This window comes from Chaetodon auriga, chromosome 7 (genome assembly GCF_051107435.1).
Source record: "Chaetodon auriga isolate fChaAug3 chromosome 7, fChaAug3.hap1, whole genome shotgun sequence".
NCBI lineage: Eukaryota > Metazoa > Chordata > Actinopteri > Chaetodontiformes > Chaetodontidae > Chaetodon > Chaetodon auriga.
The window spans coordinates 9,155,609-9,168,516 of NC_135080.1; the positions used below are offsets into that span (position 1 = coordinate 9,155,609).

General features: G+C 38.9%; 2 protein-coding genes across 2 annotated transcripts; both read right to left on the reverse strand.

The window, feature by feature from the left end:
* Nucleotides 1–1,901: 1,901 nt before the first annotated feature.
* Nucleotides 1,902–6,279, reverse strand: LOC143323582 (extracellular calcium-sensing receptor-like). Its single transcript, XM_076735508.1, has 9 exons — nt 6,170–6,279; nt 5,606–5,900; nt 5,390–5,476; nt 4,943–5,212; nt 4,113–4,319; nt 3,739–4,008; nt 3,116–3,343; nt 2,894–3,017; nt 1,902–2,800 (listed from the first exon to the last, which is right to left on the reverse strand). Exons 1-9 carry the CDS (start codon nt 6,277–6,279, stop codon nt 1,902–1,904), a joined length of 2,490 nt encoding a protein of 829 aa, XP_076591623.1.
* Nucleotides 6,280–8,237: 1,958 nt separating this feature from the next.
* On the reverse strand, nt 8,238–12,623 carry LOC143323595 (extracellular calcium-sensing receptor-like). The gene is made up of 9 exons (XM_076735522.1): nt 12,514–12,623; nt 11,950–12,244; nt 11,719–11,805; nt 11,215–11,484; nt 10,441–10,647; nt 10,077–10,346; nt 9,502–9,729; nt 9,281–9,404; nt 8,238–9,207 (listed from the first exon to the last, which is right to left on the reverse strand). Exons 1-9 carry the CDS (start codon nt 12,621–12,623, stop codon nt 8,309–8,311), a joined length of 2,490 nt encoding a protein of 829 aa, XP_076591637.1. The 3' UTR covers nt 8,238–8,308.
* Between the last annotated feature and the right edge of the window lie 285 nt (nt 12,624–12,908).

A 12,908-nucleotide genomic window follows, 5' to 3' on the forward strand; every position in this document is an offset into this window, starting at 1 on the left:
AAAGCTCCCATAACTGTCCTCCTCCCTTCACAACTGATTCTTCATACATCATCACTTATTTTTATATGCAGGGCTGTGTCGTCCCCATCGCATGCTTTCCGTCGTTGTCTAATCTTTCACACCACCCATCAGGGTATGGGCTATGTGGGCAGGACATACACGCCCAGGTAAACTTAATTATGTTTACCTAACAAAAATAAAAACATCTAAAAAGTTATGCTACATCAGCATGTGTTTATGCAAATTTAAGCCACAAGCCATATTTCTGCATGTGTTTTGTGAATCACTTCTTTGTTTATCTTACATTGATTTTGTACTGATCTTGTTCATTATTTTAATGTTTTCTAAATGTCTTGAGGTTGGAATCCAGTACATAGCACTGATTTGTAGTCTATTGTTTTAGTCCTCTTTTGTCAGGTGAGAACATCATTTTGTTTCTCACTTTTATTTTCATTTCTGCTGAAAGGTGTGGATGATGCTGTACTCAACCAAGTTTTAGCCAGGAATGGTGTTCTTCTAACCTGACATGCCAGATGGTTTGTTACACAGAACTGATATGGGGAGTCATCCTTGGAAAATGTTTGGAAAAAAGCAGGAACTTTAACAAAATATGTAGAAGGTGACTGGATTGGATGAGCTATCTGTCTATCACCATCTGTTATGGGATAACTTGCTTGCGTGATCTGGCGTGGTCTCGCCAATCCAGCTGCTTTGTAAAGGTAAGTGTTCTTATGAGTAATTCTTGTACATATGGCATCCTACAGTGTAGCTATGGCATTATCGTGAGCTCAGTCAAAATGATTTCATTTAATATTAAAAGATTCAGCCACTAATTGTAAAAAGTTACATACTTGACGATAGAGGAATTATTCTAGAACTCATAACAATATTAAGAATGTGAATCTGGTCACAAACTGCCAAAAAAAAATCACATTATAAACAGATAATTTTGCTGTTTAAAACCCAGAAACTATATCTGATATGATATTAACATAAGACATGATATCGTAAAGATGCAATCGTTTAGCTACTCTTCAGGTGGTAATGTAAGTACATTGTATGAGTCAAGAAGTCATGCTTCAAAAATGTCTTTTTATTTCTTCAAGGTAAATTCTTAACACTTAATCATCTCTAAAATTAAAAAGTAGGTTTCTTATTTTTTTATATGTTGGGCATTTTAATTACCAGTGTCTACTGAATAAATGCAAAATGTATTAGTTCTCTCTTGCCAACACATTGTGATTCCCAACTTGCCAGATTTGTTCGCTTGGTCAGGACACCTTGGTATCACTTCTTAAGGCACAGGGTACCCTTTAGAATTATTTTTTTTAATTTTCGGGGTTCTGTGGTCAAGTATGGGTTAATAAATATACAACATCCGGTTAGCAATGTCCCGTTAGACTTTCAAAATAAAGTTGGTTGACGTTGTGAAATGTCACACTTTGGTGACATTTAGGCATCAAAACTACTTGGTTATCTTTAGGAAAAGATCATGGTCTGGCTTAAAATGAGGACATTACTTGAACAATTATGTACATTAAATTATATTTTGTTATGTTCACTCTTGGTTTCACACAGGACACAACCCCTAGTCTCCCGACTGAAACTCCTGTACTTGATCTTTCCAACTGCCTTAATGTCCATTATATGTACACTTTTCTCACCCTGTTGACAATGTTATTTGACGTGTTTGGAGTGAGAATGGGCTGTCTGTAGACGTCTATCAGACTACCCTACACAGTGAAAAATCACACTACAGAAGTATCCAGTGCCAGTATCCAGTAAAAAGCGAACACCAAGGGATCCTGATCAAGTGTCTCAATGTGAGGAGTTACAAGTGAGAACATATAAGACTAACTGATTATTTTACTGCAGTAACTGCAGGTTTATTAAGTACTTGTTTATCGAGCCATGACTGCTTTCTTTGTGTTCCTCTCTGGTCTCAGCAGGATTATGAAACATTTGGGTCCAAACAGAGCTACCAACACACCAAAACTGGATGCCAAGATGGCAAACACCTCCACTGCATCTGCATATTTACCTGGTGAGTTGACATAAGCCGGGACAAAGGCCACCCACACAGCACAGAAGATCAGCATGCTGAAAGTGATGAGCTTGGCCTCATTGAAACTATCTGGAAGATTCCTCGCCAGAAATGCTAACAGAAAGCTGAGGATAGCCAATAAGCCAATATAGCCAAGTAACACTGCAAAACCAATTGTGGACCCGACAACACACTCATAAACTATTTTATCATTGTGGTATTGGATGTTTTTATGAGGAACTGGTGAGGCAGAGACAAGCCAGACAGTGCAAACTGCTGCTTGAATAGATGTAAGAATAATAACTGTCCCTCTCTGCTGCATAGCACCAAACCACTTCAGACTGGCTCCACCTCCTGGCTTGGAGGCCTTGAACACAGCCAGAACAACCATGGTTTTCACAAGAATGCATGAGACACACAGCACAAAGCTGATCCCAAATGCTGCATGTCTCAGCTGGCATGTCCACAGCCTTGGATGGCCAATAAACAGCAGTGAACACAGGAAACATAACTTAAGTGATGCTAAGAGCAGAAAACTGAGCTCTGAATTGTTGGCGCGTACCATGGGTGTGCTGCGATGATAGGTGAATATCCCCAGGACAACAGCACAGATACATGTACCCAGCAATGATGCAGCTGTCAAGCAGATGCCTAGAGGCTCATGGTAGGAGAGAAACTCTATTTTCTTAGGAACACAGTGGTCACGCTGGGGGCTGGACCAGAAGTCCTCTGGACAATTGTAGCACTCCATGGAATCTGACAAGGAAGAACATGGTGAAGTACATTCTTGTTGTGCTAGATATAATATCATTTAAAGAACAAGAGAGAGCATTGATCATGAACACACACCAGTCTTATTGCTGATCTTTCCCTCAGAACAAGGGATGCAGTCAAAACAGCACTCAGGCTCCCTTTTCTTTCTGGCCATGCGGGTACCTGGAGGGCAGCTCTCAGTGCACACTGACTGAGGTGGCTACAGGGAGGAAAATCAATCTGTAACTCTGCATTATTATATACTGCTAAGATCTGCAATCCAAAAACGAGAACGTTGTCTGAAAAAGCAGAAATAACCTCGTTCGACTCAAAGTTCCAGAAGATTTTGTCTTCATCAATTGTGAGTTCTTCACCCTTAGAGTCCGACCTTTTAACCACACCCACATTCTGAACTTCAGTTCTTCCATCAGGGAGCCACAGCCAGTTGACGATATCATAGATTGGTAAGGCATCACCATTCTCATCAAATGATACTTGATCACCAAATTTTGTGGTGAAATTGACCTTTTGCAAATAATGTACAACCTGAAACGGATGACAGAAATAAAAATTAACAAATAAGGAGATTTATCTCACCGTTGAAATGATTAGCAACAAATCATGACCTTTGTACTTTGTAATTTTCATGTAAGTATTGAGACACCCAGAAATCCATACTGATGTTTTATCTAGCTTATTAGCATTAGTCACTACCCTGTCACTAAATAAAATGGAAACGTGTTTTATCCTGCTATCTCTGTAATTGAATATTTTATTTTTGAAAGAATTTAGTGAAGTTTATAGTTGGTTTACCAATGTCTTCTTACAAAATGTGTTTTTTAAAATCACTGAATAATAACAATGTTAAAGTCATTAAGTGCCTCAGGGTGTAGCAGCTGTTTTTACAGCATGAACATGTGGTGTGTAAACTGATATCACACCTGCCATGGCTCCAGTTTTTGTAAAGTGGCACAGCTGTGCCCGCTGAAAGGCCCCCTCCCTGGCTCACACTGCAGGAGGTCATCAAGGGCATACGCCAGAGCATACACAGCTTTGTAGATATTATACTCAGGCCTGAGGATAGAAAGATCCAAAAACTCTGTCTCCACCTCCTCTAGATCTTCCTGTCCAGTGCATAGTGCTCCCCCAGCTTCCACCCAACCTCCTGGATCAAATCTACACTGAAATGTGGATTCCCAAAACTGTCTCACCTGAAAAATTTTGTCAATTTTGACAGAAATTACAATATATTATACATCATCTATGATTGTTTTTTCTCATTATTTTAGATTCAATTGTAAGACTAAACTCTGACCATATTATTTCCAGTGTTGTCATTGTCACTGTGGTCAGGTCGTATTTGTAGGAGGAATTCCCTGAGCCCTGGTATTTCTCCTCGACGGATGGCGATGCCCAGTGTGCCACCCAGGTATGGCATGAGTTGGGGTGTCTGGAGGACAGCAGATGCTGTCCAAGCTTCACTTGCTATCCACTGATGGCCTGTCACATTCTGTCTGGCCACCTGTGTACAGCATTATATGAGATATATGTTTCAGAAAATATACAGTATGTTTTGCAGCAAATATTAATTTGTGTCCAATAGTTCCTTTGTCTGGCATTTCTTCCATTTTATAAGGAGAAATGTGAAAGATGTGACACCAAATTTAACATATGTCATGCATATTGCAATCTATTTCAAAGAAGGAATAGTCACTATAAACTTATAATATAACTTATATAAGCTTTTTCATGCGTAACAAGTGGTCTGTTGTTTGTCGAAATGTCTGAATGTTAAAGAGGCTTCTGTTGTTTCATGAGCTTCCCTTAAAGAAACCAATTTCATACAATTATAGGATTTTTTAAAGCACATTTTACATGTAGCTAGTGGACCTGTCATGCCTGCACACTGATGGAAACCCACAAATTAATTTATGTTTCACCAATTTTTCATCAAGCAGAATCTTCAGCAAGTTGAAATGTTTGTTTCATGTACAGGTAAAGTTATCAAACATTGTCGAAGATTTGCAATGGTTGACAGGATTGTGGTAAGTGAATTTTGATTTGGAGAAACGTATGAATCAAATAAATAAATCCTCATGTTTCGCGAAATCATTGATTTGAAATAATATTTACTGTCATTCCAACCTCTTCCATTAGATGAATCATATGAAACTCGTGTGCAAACACCATGACCACACGAGCTGTTGATGTCTTTATCAAATTTACAATCCTCCTGAGTTCACTCGGGTCACTGTCCCAGGGTAAGACCTCTAAGTAAGCCAGACAACCTCCACCAGACTGAGTCAGGTCAGACTGGAAGGACTGGGCAACATGGAGTCCATAATCATCATCACTGACCAGGAGGCCTACCCAAGTCCAACCAAAGTGTTTTAGAATCTGAAACATAGCTCGAACCTAAGTGGACATGTTAATATCAATGGATTGTTCCAAAGGAAAATACATTAATTTAAAATTACATGTAGAAACAACTTCAGTTATTGTGATGAATATGATTATATACTTAAAAAATATTTCACAATGTAATCACACATAATTGCTCTGATTAAGAAAAGAAAAAATGTTGTGATTCACCTGGAAAGCATCACTTGGGATTGTTCGAAAGAAGGATGGAAACCGTTGTCGATCACTCAGGCACGAGCATGTGGAAAAATAACTCACCTATAATGACATAAACAGTATAACATCAAGTTACTTATCTCCTATCTATTTTCATATTTTAACAAGATGGCATTAATTTCTATGCAGTAAAGCTATGACAACTGAAAATATAGAGGATAGGAAACTTACAATGGGCACTTTGTATAAACCAAGTACATTGGCGGTGGCAATAGAAAATGTAGAGAGGGAATCACCCACAATCCCCAGGACTGGAGGGGCACCCAAACAGTTCTGTTGAAGCAGAAACTGCTCCTCTCGTCCACTTGCCAGTAATAATGCACTACTGAGTCCAACAACAAGCGCACCACAGTTATCAGACAGACTGTATCCCAAAGACACATTCGGGAGCAGATTGGAGTTCTTGTTGATCTCATCAATAGCAAAGGCCATGGTCATGGCTTGCCTGAAACCTAGAGTGTCAAAGCTGCCACATAAAATATCATCATTGAGCACCAAAAAGTATCATGAGTCTGTGAGAACTGGGTAGATATATAAAATTGTTGAACTGATTTTGATAACATATTACAGAGTTGCAACACTTTTCACGGATGTATTTTAATATTCTCAAAGTATCACTAAATCTGTCATGAACATTTCACCATAGACACCTTCTCTTCCTTATCATGAACACTCAGAGCAGACAACATCATTTACACAGATCCATGCTGCGTCCTGTATTTATGTGAAACTTACCCTTTGCAGGTTGGCTGTTGTGGCTCTGAGGTAAATGTCCACTCTGGGAAAACAGAGCCGTAGTGGACCTCAAACAGTCCACCTAGAACCACATCACCAGGCTTGTGCATTTCATTAAGATGAAACTTTCTCCATAATTTACAAGATGAGGGAAAAGAGGAAGATTCAGAGGAAAAAGACAAAAAGAACAACATAAAGTAGACACACAAGAGGAAATATTTGTCAGGAAAAGCTCCCATAACTGTCCTCCTCCCTTCACAACTGATTCTTCATACATCATCACTTATTTTTATATGCAGGGCTGTGTCGTCCCCATCGCATGCTTTCCGTCGTTGTCTAATCTTTCACACCACCCATCAGGGTATGGGCTATGTGGGCAGGACATACACGCCCAGGTAAACTTAATTATGTTTACCTAACAAAAATAAAAACATTTAAAAGTTATGCCACATCAGCATGTGTTTATGCAAATTTAAGCCACAAGCCATATTTCTGCATGTGTTTTGTGAATCACTTCTTTGTTTATCTTACATTGATTTTGTACTGATCTTGTTCATTATTTAAATATGTTTTCTAAATGTCTTGTAATAGTAATTCTTGTACATATAGCATCCTACAGTGTAGCTATGGCATTATCGTGAGCTCAGTCAAAATTATTTCATTTAACATTAAAAGACTCAGGCACTAATTGTAACAAGTTTCATACTTTGCGATATAAGCAGTATATCCAAATTGCCATAAACCAAGAGAAATGTCTCAGTATTTGAACTGTAAAATCGAGGCTCATTTATCTTTTTCTTCAGTAATCAAAGGGGATGCATATTTGTTGTCTGCAGGATTGTCAATTATGATTGAAAAGGTTACACTGAGTACAATTGTTTGTCATAAGTCTTTTAAGAATATATTTCATACATTTACCTCAAATTAAGTCAGACAACACTGACGTCATTAGCAAAGAGTCTTATTATGAGAACTCAAATGACTCAGGTGGTAATGTTAGTGCATTGTATGAGTCAAGTCATGCTTCTTGAGTCATATAATGGTTAATGCATTCACTCTTTCACTTAATTGTAATTTATATATATATAAACATTTCCCTTGATGTGTCATACTTCTTTGAATTAAATTTGAATATTTTTGTGGAAATTTGCCGTGGGCATAGCGCTACAGTATGTTGTGTAAAATTAAATCATCACAAAACATTTTAAAAAGAGACAGTGAAATGGTCCGGATGGGAAATAAAGAAAGAATCAATTTAACCAAAAATGTCTTTTTATTTCTTCAAGGTTCTTCTAAATTTATTCTTAACAGTTAAACATCTTTGAAGTTAAAAAGCAGGTTTCTTGTTATATATATTTGCCATGTTAATAGTCGATCTCTACTGAATAAATGCAAAATGTTGTTGAGTTAGAATGAGTTGATTGAGTTCTCTTTTGTCAACACATTGTCATTACCAACTTGTCACATATGTCAGAACCCCTTGGTATCACTTTGTAAGGCATGGGATACCCCTTTAGCATAATTTTTACATTTTCGGGGCTCTGTGGTCAAGTACAGGTTATTAAATATACAACATCCGGTTAGCAATGTCCCGTTAGACTTTCAAAATAAAGGTTGGTTGAGAACAATAACAAAGACATGGTTAAGGTCGTGAAATGGTCACACTTTGGTGACATTTAGGCACCAAAAGTACTTGGTTATGTTTTGGAAAAGATCATGGTCTGGCTTAAAATACGGACATTACTTGAAAAATGATGTACATTAAGTTATATTTTGTTATGTGACTTCACTTACAAAAGAACTTTCACTTTTGGATTCACACAGGACACAAATCCCAGTCTCCTGACTGAATCTCCTGTTCTTGACCAATCCAATTACCCTAACGTCCAACATATGTAGACTTTTCTCACTGTTTTGGTGATGTTATTTGATGCATTGGGAGTGAGAATGAGTTGTCTGTAGATGTCTAGCAGACTACCCTGCACAGCGAAAAATCACACTACAGAGGTATCCAGTGCTGTAAAGAGCAAATGTCAAGGCATCCTGACCAAGTGTCTCTATGTGAGGAGTTACATGTGAGAACAGATAAGACTAGCTGATTATTTTACTGCAGTAACTGCAGGTTTATTAAGTACTTGTTTATCGACCCATGATCGCTTTCTTTGTGTTCCTCTCTGGTCTCAGCAGGATTATGAAACATTTGGGTCCAAACAGAGCTACCAACACACCAAAACTGGATGCCAAGATGGCAAATACCTCCACTGCATCTGCATATTTACCTGGTGAGTTGACATAAGCCGGGACAAAGGCCACCCACACAGCACAGAAGATCAGCATGCTGAAAGTGATGAGCTTGGCCTCATTGAAATTGTCTGGAAGATTCCTCGCCAGAAATGCTAACACAAAGCTAAGTATAGCCAGTGAGCCAATATAGCCAAGTAACACTGCGAAACCAACTGTGGACCCGACAAGACACTCATAAACTATTTTATCATTGTAGTATTGAGTGTTTTTATGAGGAACTGGTGAGGCAGAGACAAGCCAGACAGTGCAAACTGCTGCTTGAATAGATGTAAGAACAATAACTGTCCCTCTCTGCTGCATAGCACCAAACCACTTCAGACTGGCTTCGCCTCCTGGCTTGGAGGCCTTGAACACAGCAAGAACCACCATGGTTTTCACTAGGATGCATGAGACACAAAGCACAAAGCTGATCCCAAATGCTGCATGTCTCAGCTGGCATGTCCACAGCCTTGGACGGCCAATAAACAGCAGTGAACACAGGAAACATAGTTTAAGTGATGCTAAGAGCAGAAAACTGAGTTCTGAATTGTTGGCGCGTACAATGGGTGTGCTGCGATGATAGATGAAGATGCCCAGGACAACAGCACAGACACATGTCCCCAGCAATGACGTGGTTGTCAAGCAGATACCCAGAGGCTCATGGTAGGAGAGGAACTCTGTTTTCTTAGGAACACAGTGGTCACGCTGGGGGCTGGACCAGAAGTCCTCTGGACAAATGGTGCACTCCATGGAGTCTATGAAAATAGAGAAAGCGTTAAGGTATATCGTTATATGTTCTGACAGCAAAGCTTAAAACTGAATACAAACCAGTTTTATTGCTGATCTTTCCCTCAGAACAAGTGATGCAGTCGAAACAACACACAGGCTCCCCTTTCTTTCTGGCCATGCGGGTACCTGGACGACAGCTCTCACTGCACACTGAACGGGGTGGCTGCATGGTGAAAAATCAATCTGTAACTTGATATCATTATATACTGCTAAGATCATAAGTCCAATATCAGAGAGGTGTCTGAAAGAGCAGAAATAACCTCTTTCGATGCATAGTTCCAGAAGATTTTGCCTTCGTGAATTCTGAGTTCTTCACCTTTGGAGTCCGACCTCTTCACCTCACCCACATTCTGAACTTCAGTTCTTCCATCAGGGAGCCACAGCCAGTTCATGACATCATATATTGGTAAAACATCACCATTCTCATCAAATGACACTTGATCACCAAATGGTGTGGTGAAGTTGACCTTTTGCAAATAACGTACAAGCTACAAATGGATTGTGGAAATAATGAAGAAAGAAAGAAAAGGCTGTGACAGACTCCATCCAGAACCCATTTGATCATTCTAAAATTCTATCAAAATATTGAAACACCCTGAAATTGAAACTCTTGTTTTGTCTAATTGGTTCAATACCATTTGTACATCATCAGTGTCATAAACAAAATTGGAATGTGTTTCTTTCCTGCTATGTGTAGAATTAAATATTCGACTGAAAATACTTACAAAATATATCTTATTTAGAATATATTCTACAAAACTAAACTACTCAGCATCTCAGGGTATAGCGGGGTTTTTCACAACATAACCTGGTGCAGCGGAACTTGATATCACACCTGCCATGGCTCCAGTTTTTGTAAAGTGGCACAGCTGTGCCCGCTGAAAGGACCTCTTCCTGGCTCACACTGCAGCATGGCATCGAGGGCATACGCCAGAGCATACACAGCTTTGTAGATATTATACTCAGGCCTGAGGTTAGAAAGATCCAAAAACTCTGTCTCCACCTGCTGCAGATCTTCCTTTCCAGTGCATAGTGCTCCCCCAGCTTCCAGCCAACCTCCTGGATCAAATCTACACTGAAATGTGGATTCCCAAAACTGCCTCACCTGAAATATAACATATTATAAAGTCAGTACTGGCAGAAATTCCAACATTTATTATTATTATTATTATTATTATTATTATTATTATTATTATTACCATGCTATTTCCATTGTTGCCACTGTCATTTTGGTCAGGCCGTATTTGTAGGAGGAATTCCCTGAGCCCTGGTAATTCTCCTCGACGGATTGCAATGCCCAGTGTGCCACCCAGGTATGGCATGAGGCGTGGTGTCTGGAGGACAGTAGCTGTTGTCAAGGCTTCACTGGCCATCCACTGCAGGCCTGTCACATTCTGCTTCATCACCTGTGTACAGCATCAGATAATATATAGTGTTTGTTTCATAGTTCTGTTGAAAAAAATGAATAAATAAAAATTCAGTGTGCTTTGTAGCAAATGTTATTTTGCCGAATGACAATTCCTTTGTCTGGCTTTTTTGTTTATACAAGCACAGATGTAAAACAACAACAACAATAAATAAATAAATAAATAAAAAGTAAATAAATAAATAAATACATAGGTGTAAAAATGTAAAACTAAGTGTAAGGCACTCAATTTAAGTTCAGGTCTGCATACTTACATTCTGTGTTAAAATTAGGTGCAGTCATTAAAAATTTAGTTAAATGCTTTTATTTCATGTACAACCATGGTTTAGGTTTTCTCAAAATGTATAAGTGTATAACTGGCATCTGTCATCATGATGATGACGACGATGCAGAGATTTGCTATTATAGTTTTGTTTGATGGAAACTGATGATAATTTGACAGTGTTGTGGTGAATAAATTTCTGTTTTGATCAACACATTGAAAAAAAAAATCATGTTACATTTCTCAAAGTCATGGATTTGAGATTATTTTTACTGTCATTCCAACCTCTTCCATTAGATGAATCATATGAAACTCATGTGCAAACACCATGACCACACGAGCTGTTGATGTCTTTATCAAATTTACAATCCTCCTGAGTTCACTTGGGTCACTGTCCCAGGGTAAGACCTCTAAGTATGCCAGACAACCTCCACCAGACTGAGTCAGGTCAGACTGGAAGGACTGGGCAACATGGAGTCCATAATCATCATCACTGACCAGGAGGCCTACCCAAGTCCAACCAAAGCGCTTTAGAATCTGAATCATAGCACGCACCTAAGTAGATATAGTAATATAAAGGGATTAGTGCACAGAAAAATAGATTGTTTAAAGAGGATACATACAACAAACTTACATTATTGTAATTTATAGAAATTAGATATTTACATATGTTCCACAATGGATGATTAGAATTAATCTCATTACGAAAAAAGGAAATGCTCAACAAGCTTCCTGTCCAGCATGACACAGATGTAGTTTGCAGTTCTCAACTTGGCAACAGTGATTCACCTGGAAAGCATCACTTGGGATTGTTCTAAAGAAGGATGGAAACCGTTGCCGATCACTCAGGCACGAGCATGTGGAAAAATAACTAACCTATAACGACATAAACAGTATAAACTCAAGTAAAGGCAAATTTTAATGTTTTCACATTTGAACACTGCATTACATTTAAAGATGGCATTAATTCATATACAATAAAGACAGAACAACTGAAAATATAGAGGATAGGAAACTTACAATGGGCACTTTGTATAAACCAAGTACATTGGAGGTGGCAATAGAAAATGTAGAATAGGAATCACCCACAATCCCCAGGATTGGAGGGGTCCCCAAACAGTTCTGCTGAAGCAGAAACTGCTCCTCTCGTCCACTTGCCAGTAATAATGCACTACTGAGTCCAACAACAAGCGCACCACAGTTATCAGACAGACTGTATCCCAAAGACACATTCGGGAGCAGATTGGAGTTCTTGTTGATCTCATCAATAGCAAAGGCCATGGTCATGGCATGCCTGAAACCTAGAGTGTCAAAGCTGCCACATAAAATATCATTATTGAGCACCAAAAAGTATCATGAGTCTGTGAGAACTGGGTAGATATATAAAATTCTTGAACTGATTTTGATAACATGTTACAGAGTTGCAGCACTTTTCACGGATGTATTTTAGTATTCTCAAAGTATCACTAAATCTGTCATGAACATTTCACCATAGAGACCTTCTCTTCCTTATCATGAACACTCAGAGCAGACAACATCATTTACACAGATCCATGCTGCGTCCTGTATTTATGTGAAACTTACCCTTTGCAGGTTGGCTGTTGTGGCTCTGAGGTAAACGTCCACTCTGGGAAAACAGAGCTGTAGTGGACCTCAAACAGCCCACCTAGAACCACATCACCAGGCTTGTGCATTTCATTAAGATGAAACTTTCTCCATAATTTACAAGATGAGGGAAAAGAGGAAGATTCAGAGGAGAAAGAAAAAAAGAACAACATAAGATAGACACACGAGAAGATGCATACGTCAGGAAAAGCTCCCATAACTGTCCTCCTCCCTTCACAACTGATTCTTCATACATCATCACTTAATTTTATATGCAGGGCTGTGTCGTCCCCATCGCATGCTTTCCGTCAATGTTTAATCTTTCACACCACCCATCAGGGCATGGGCTATGTGGGCAGGACACAATAAACAGG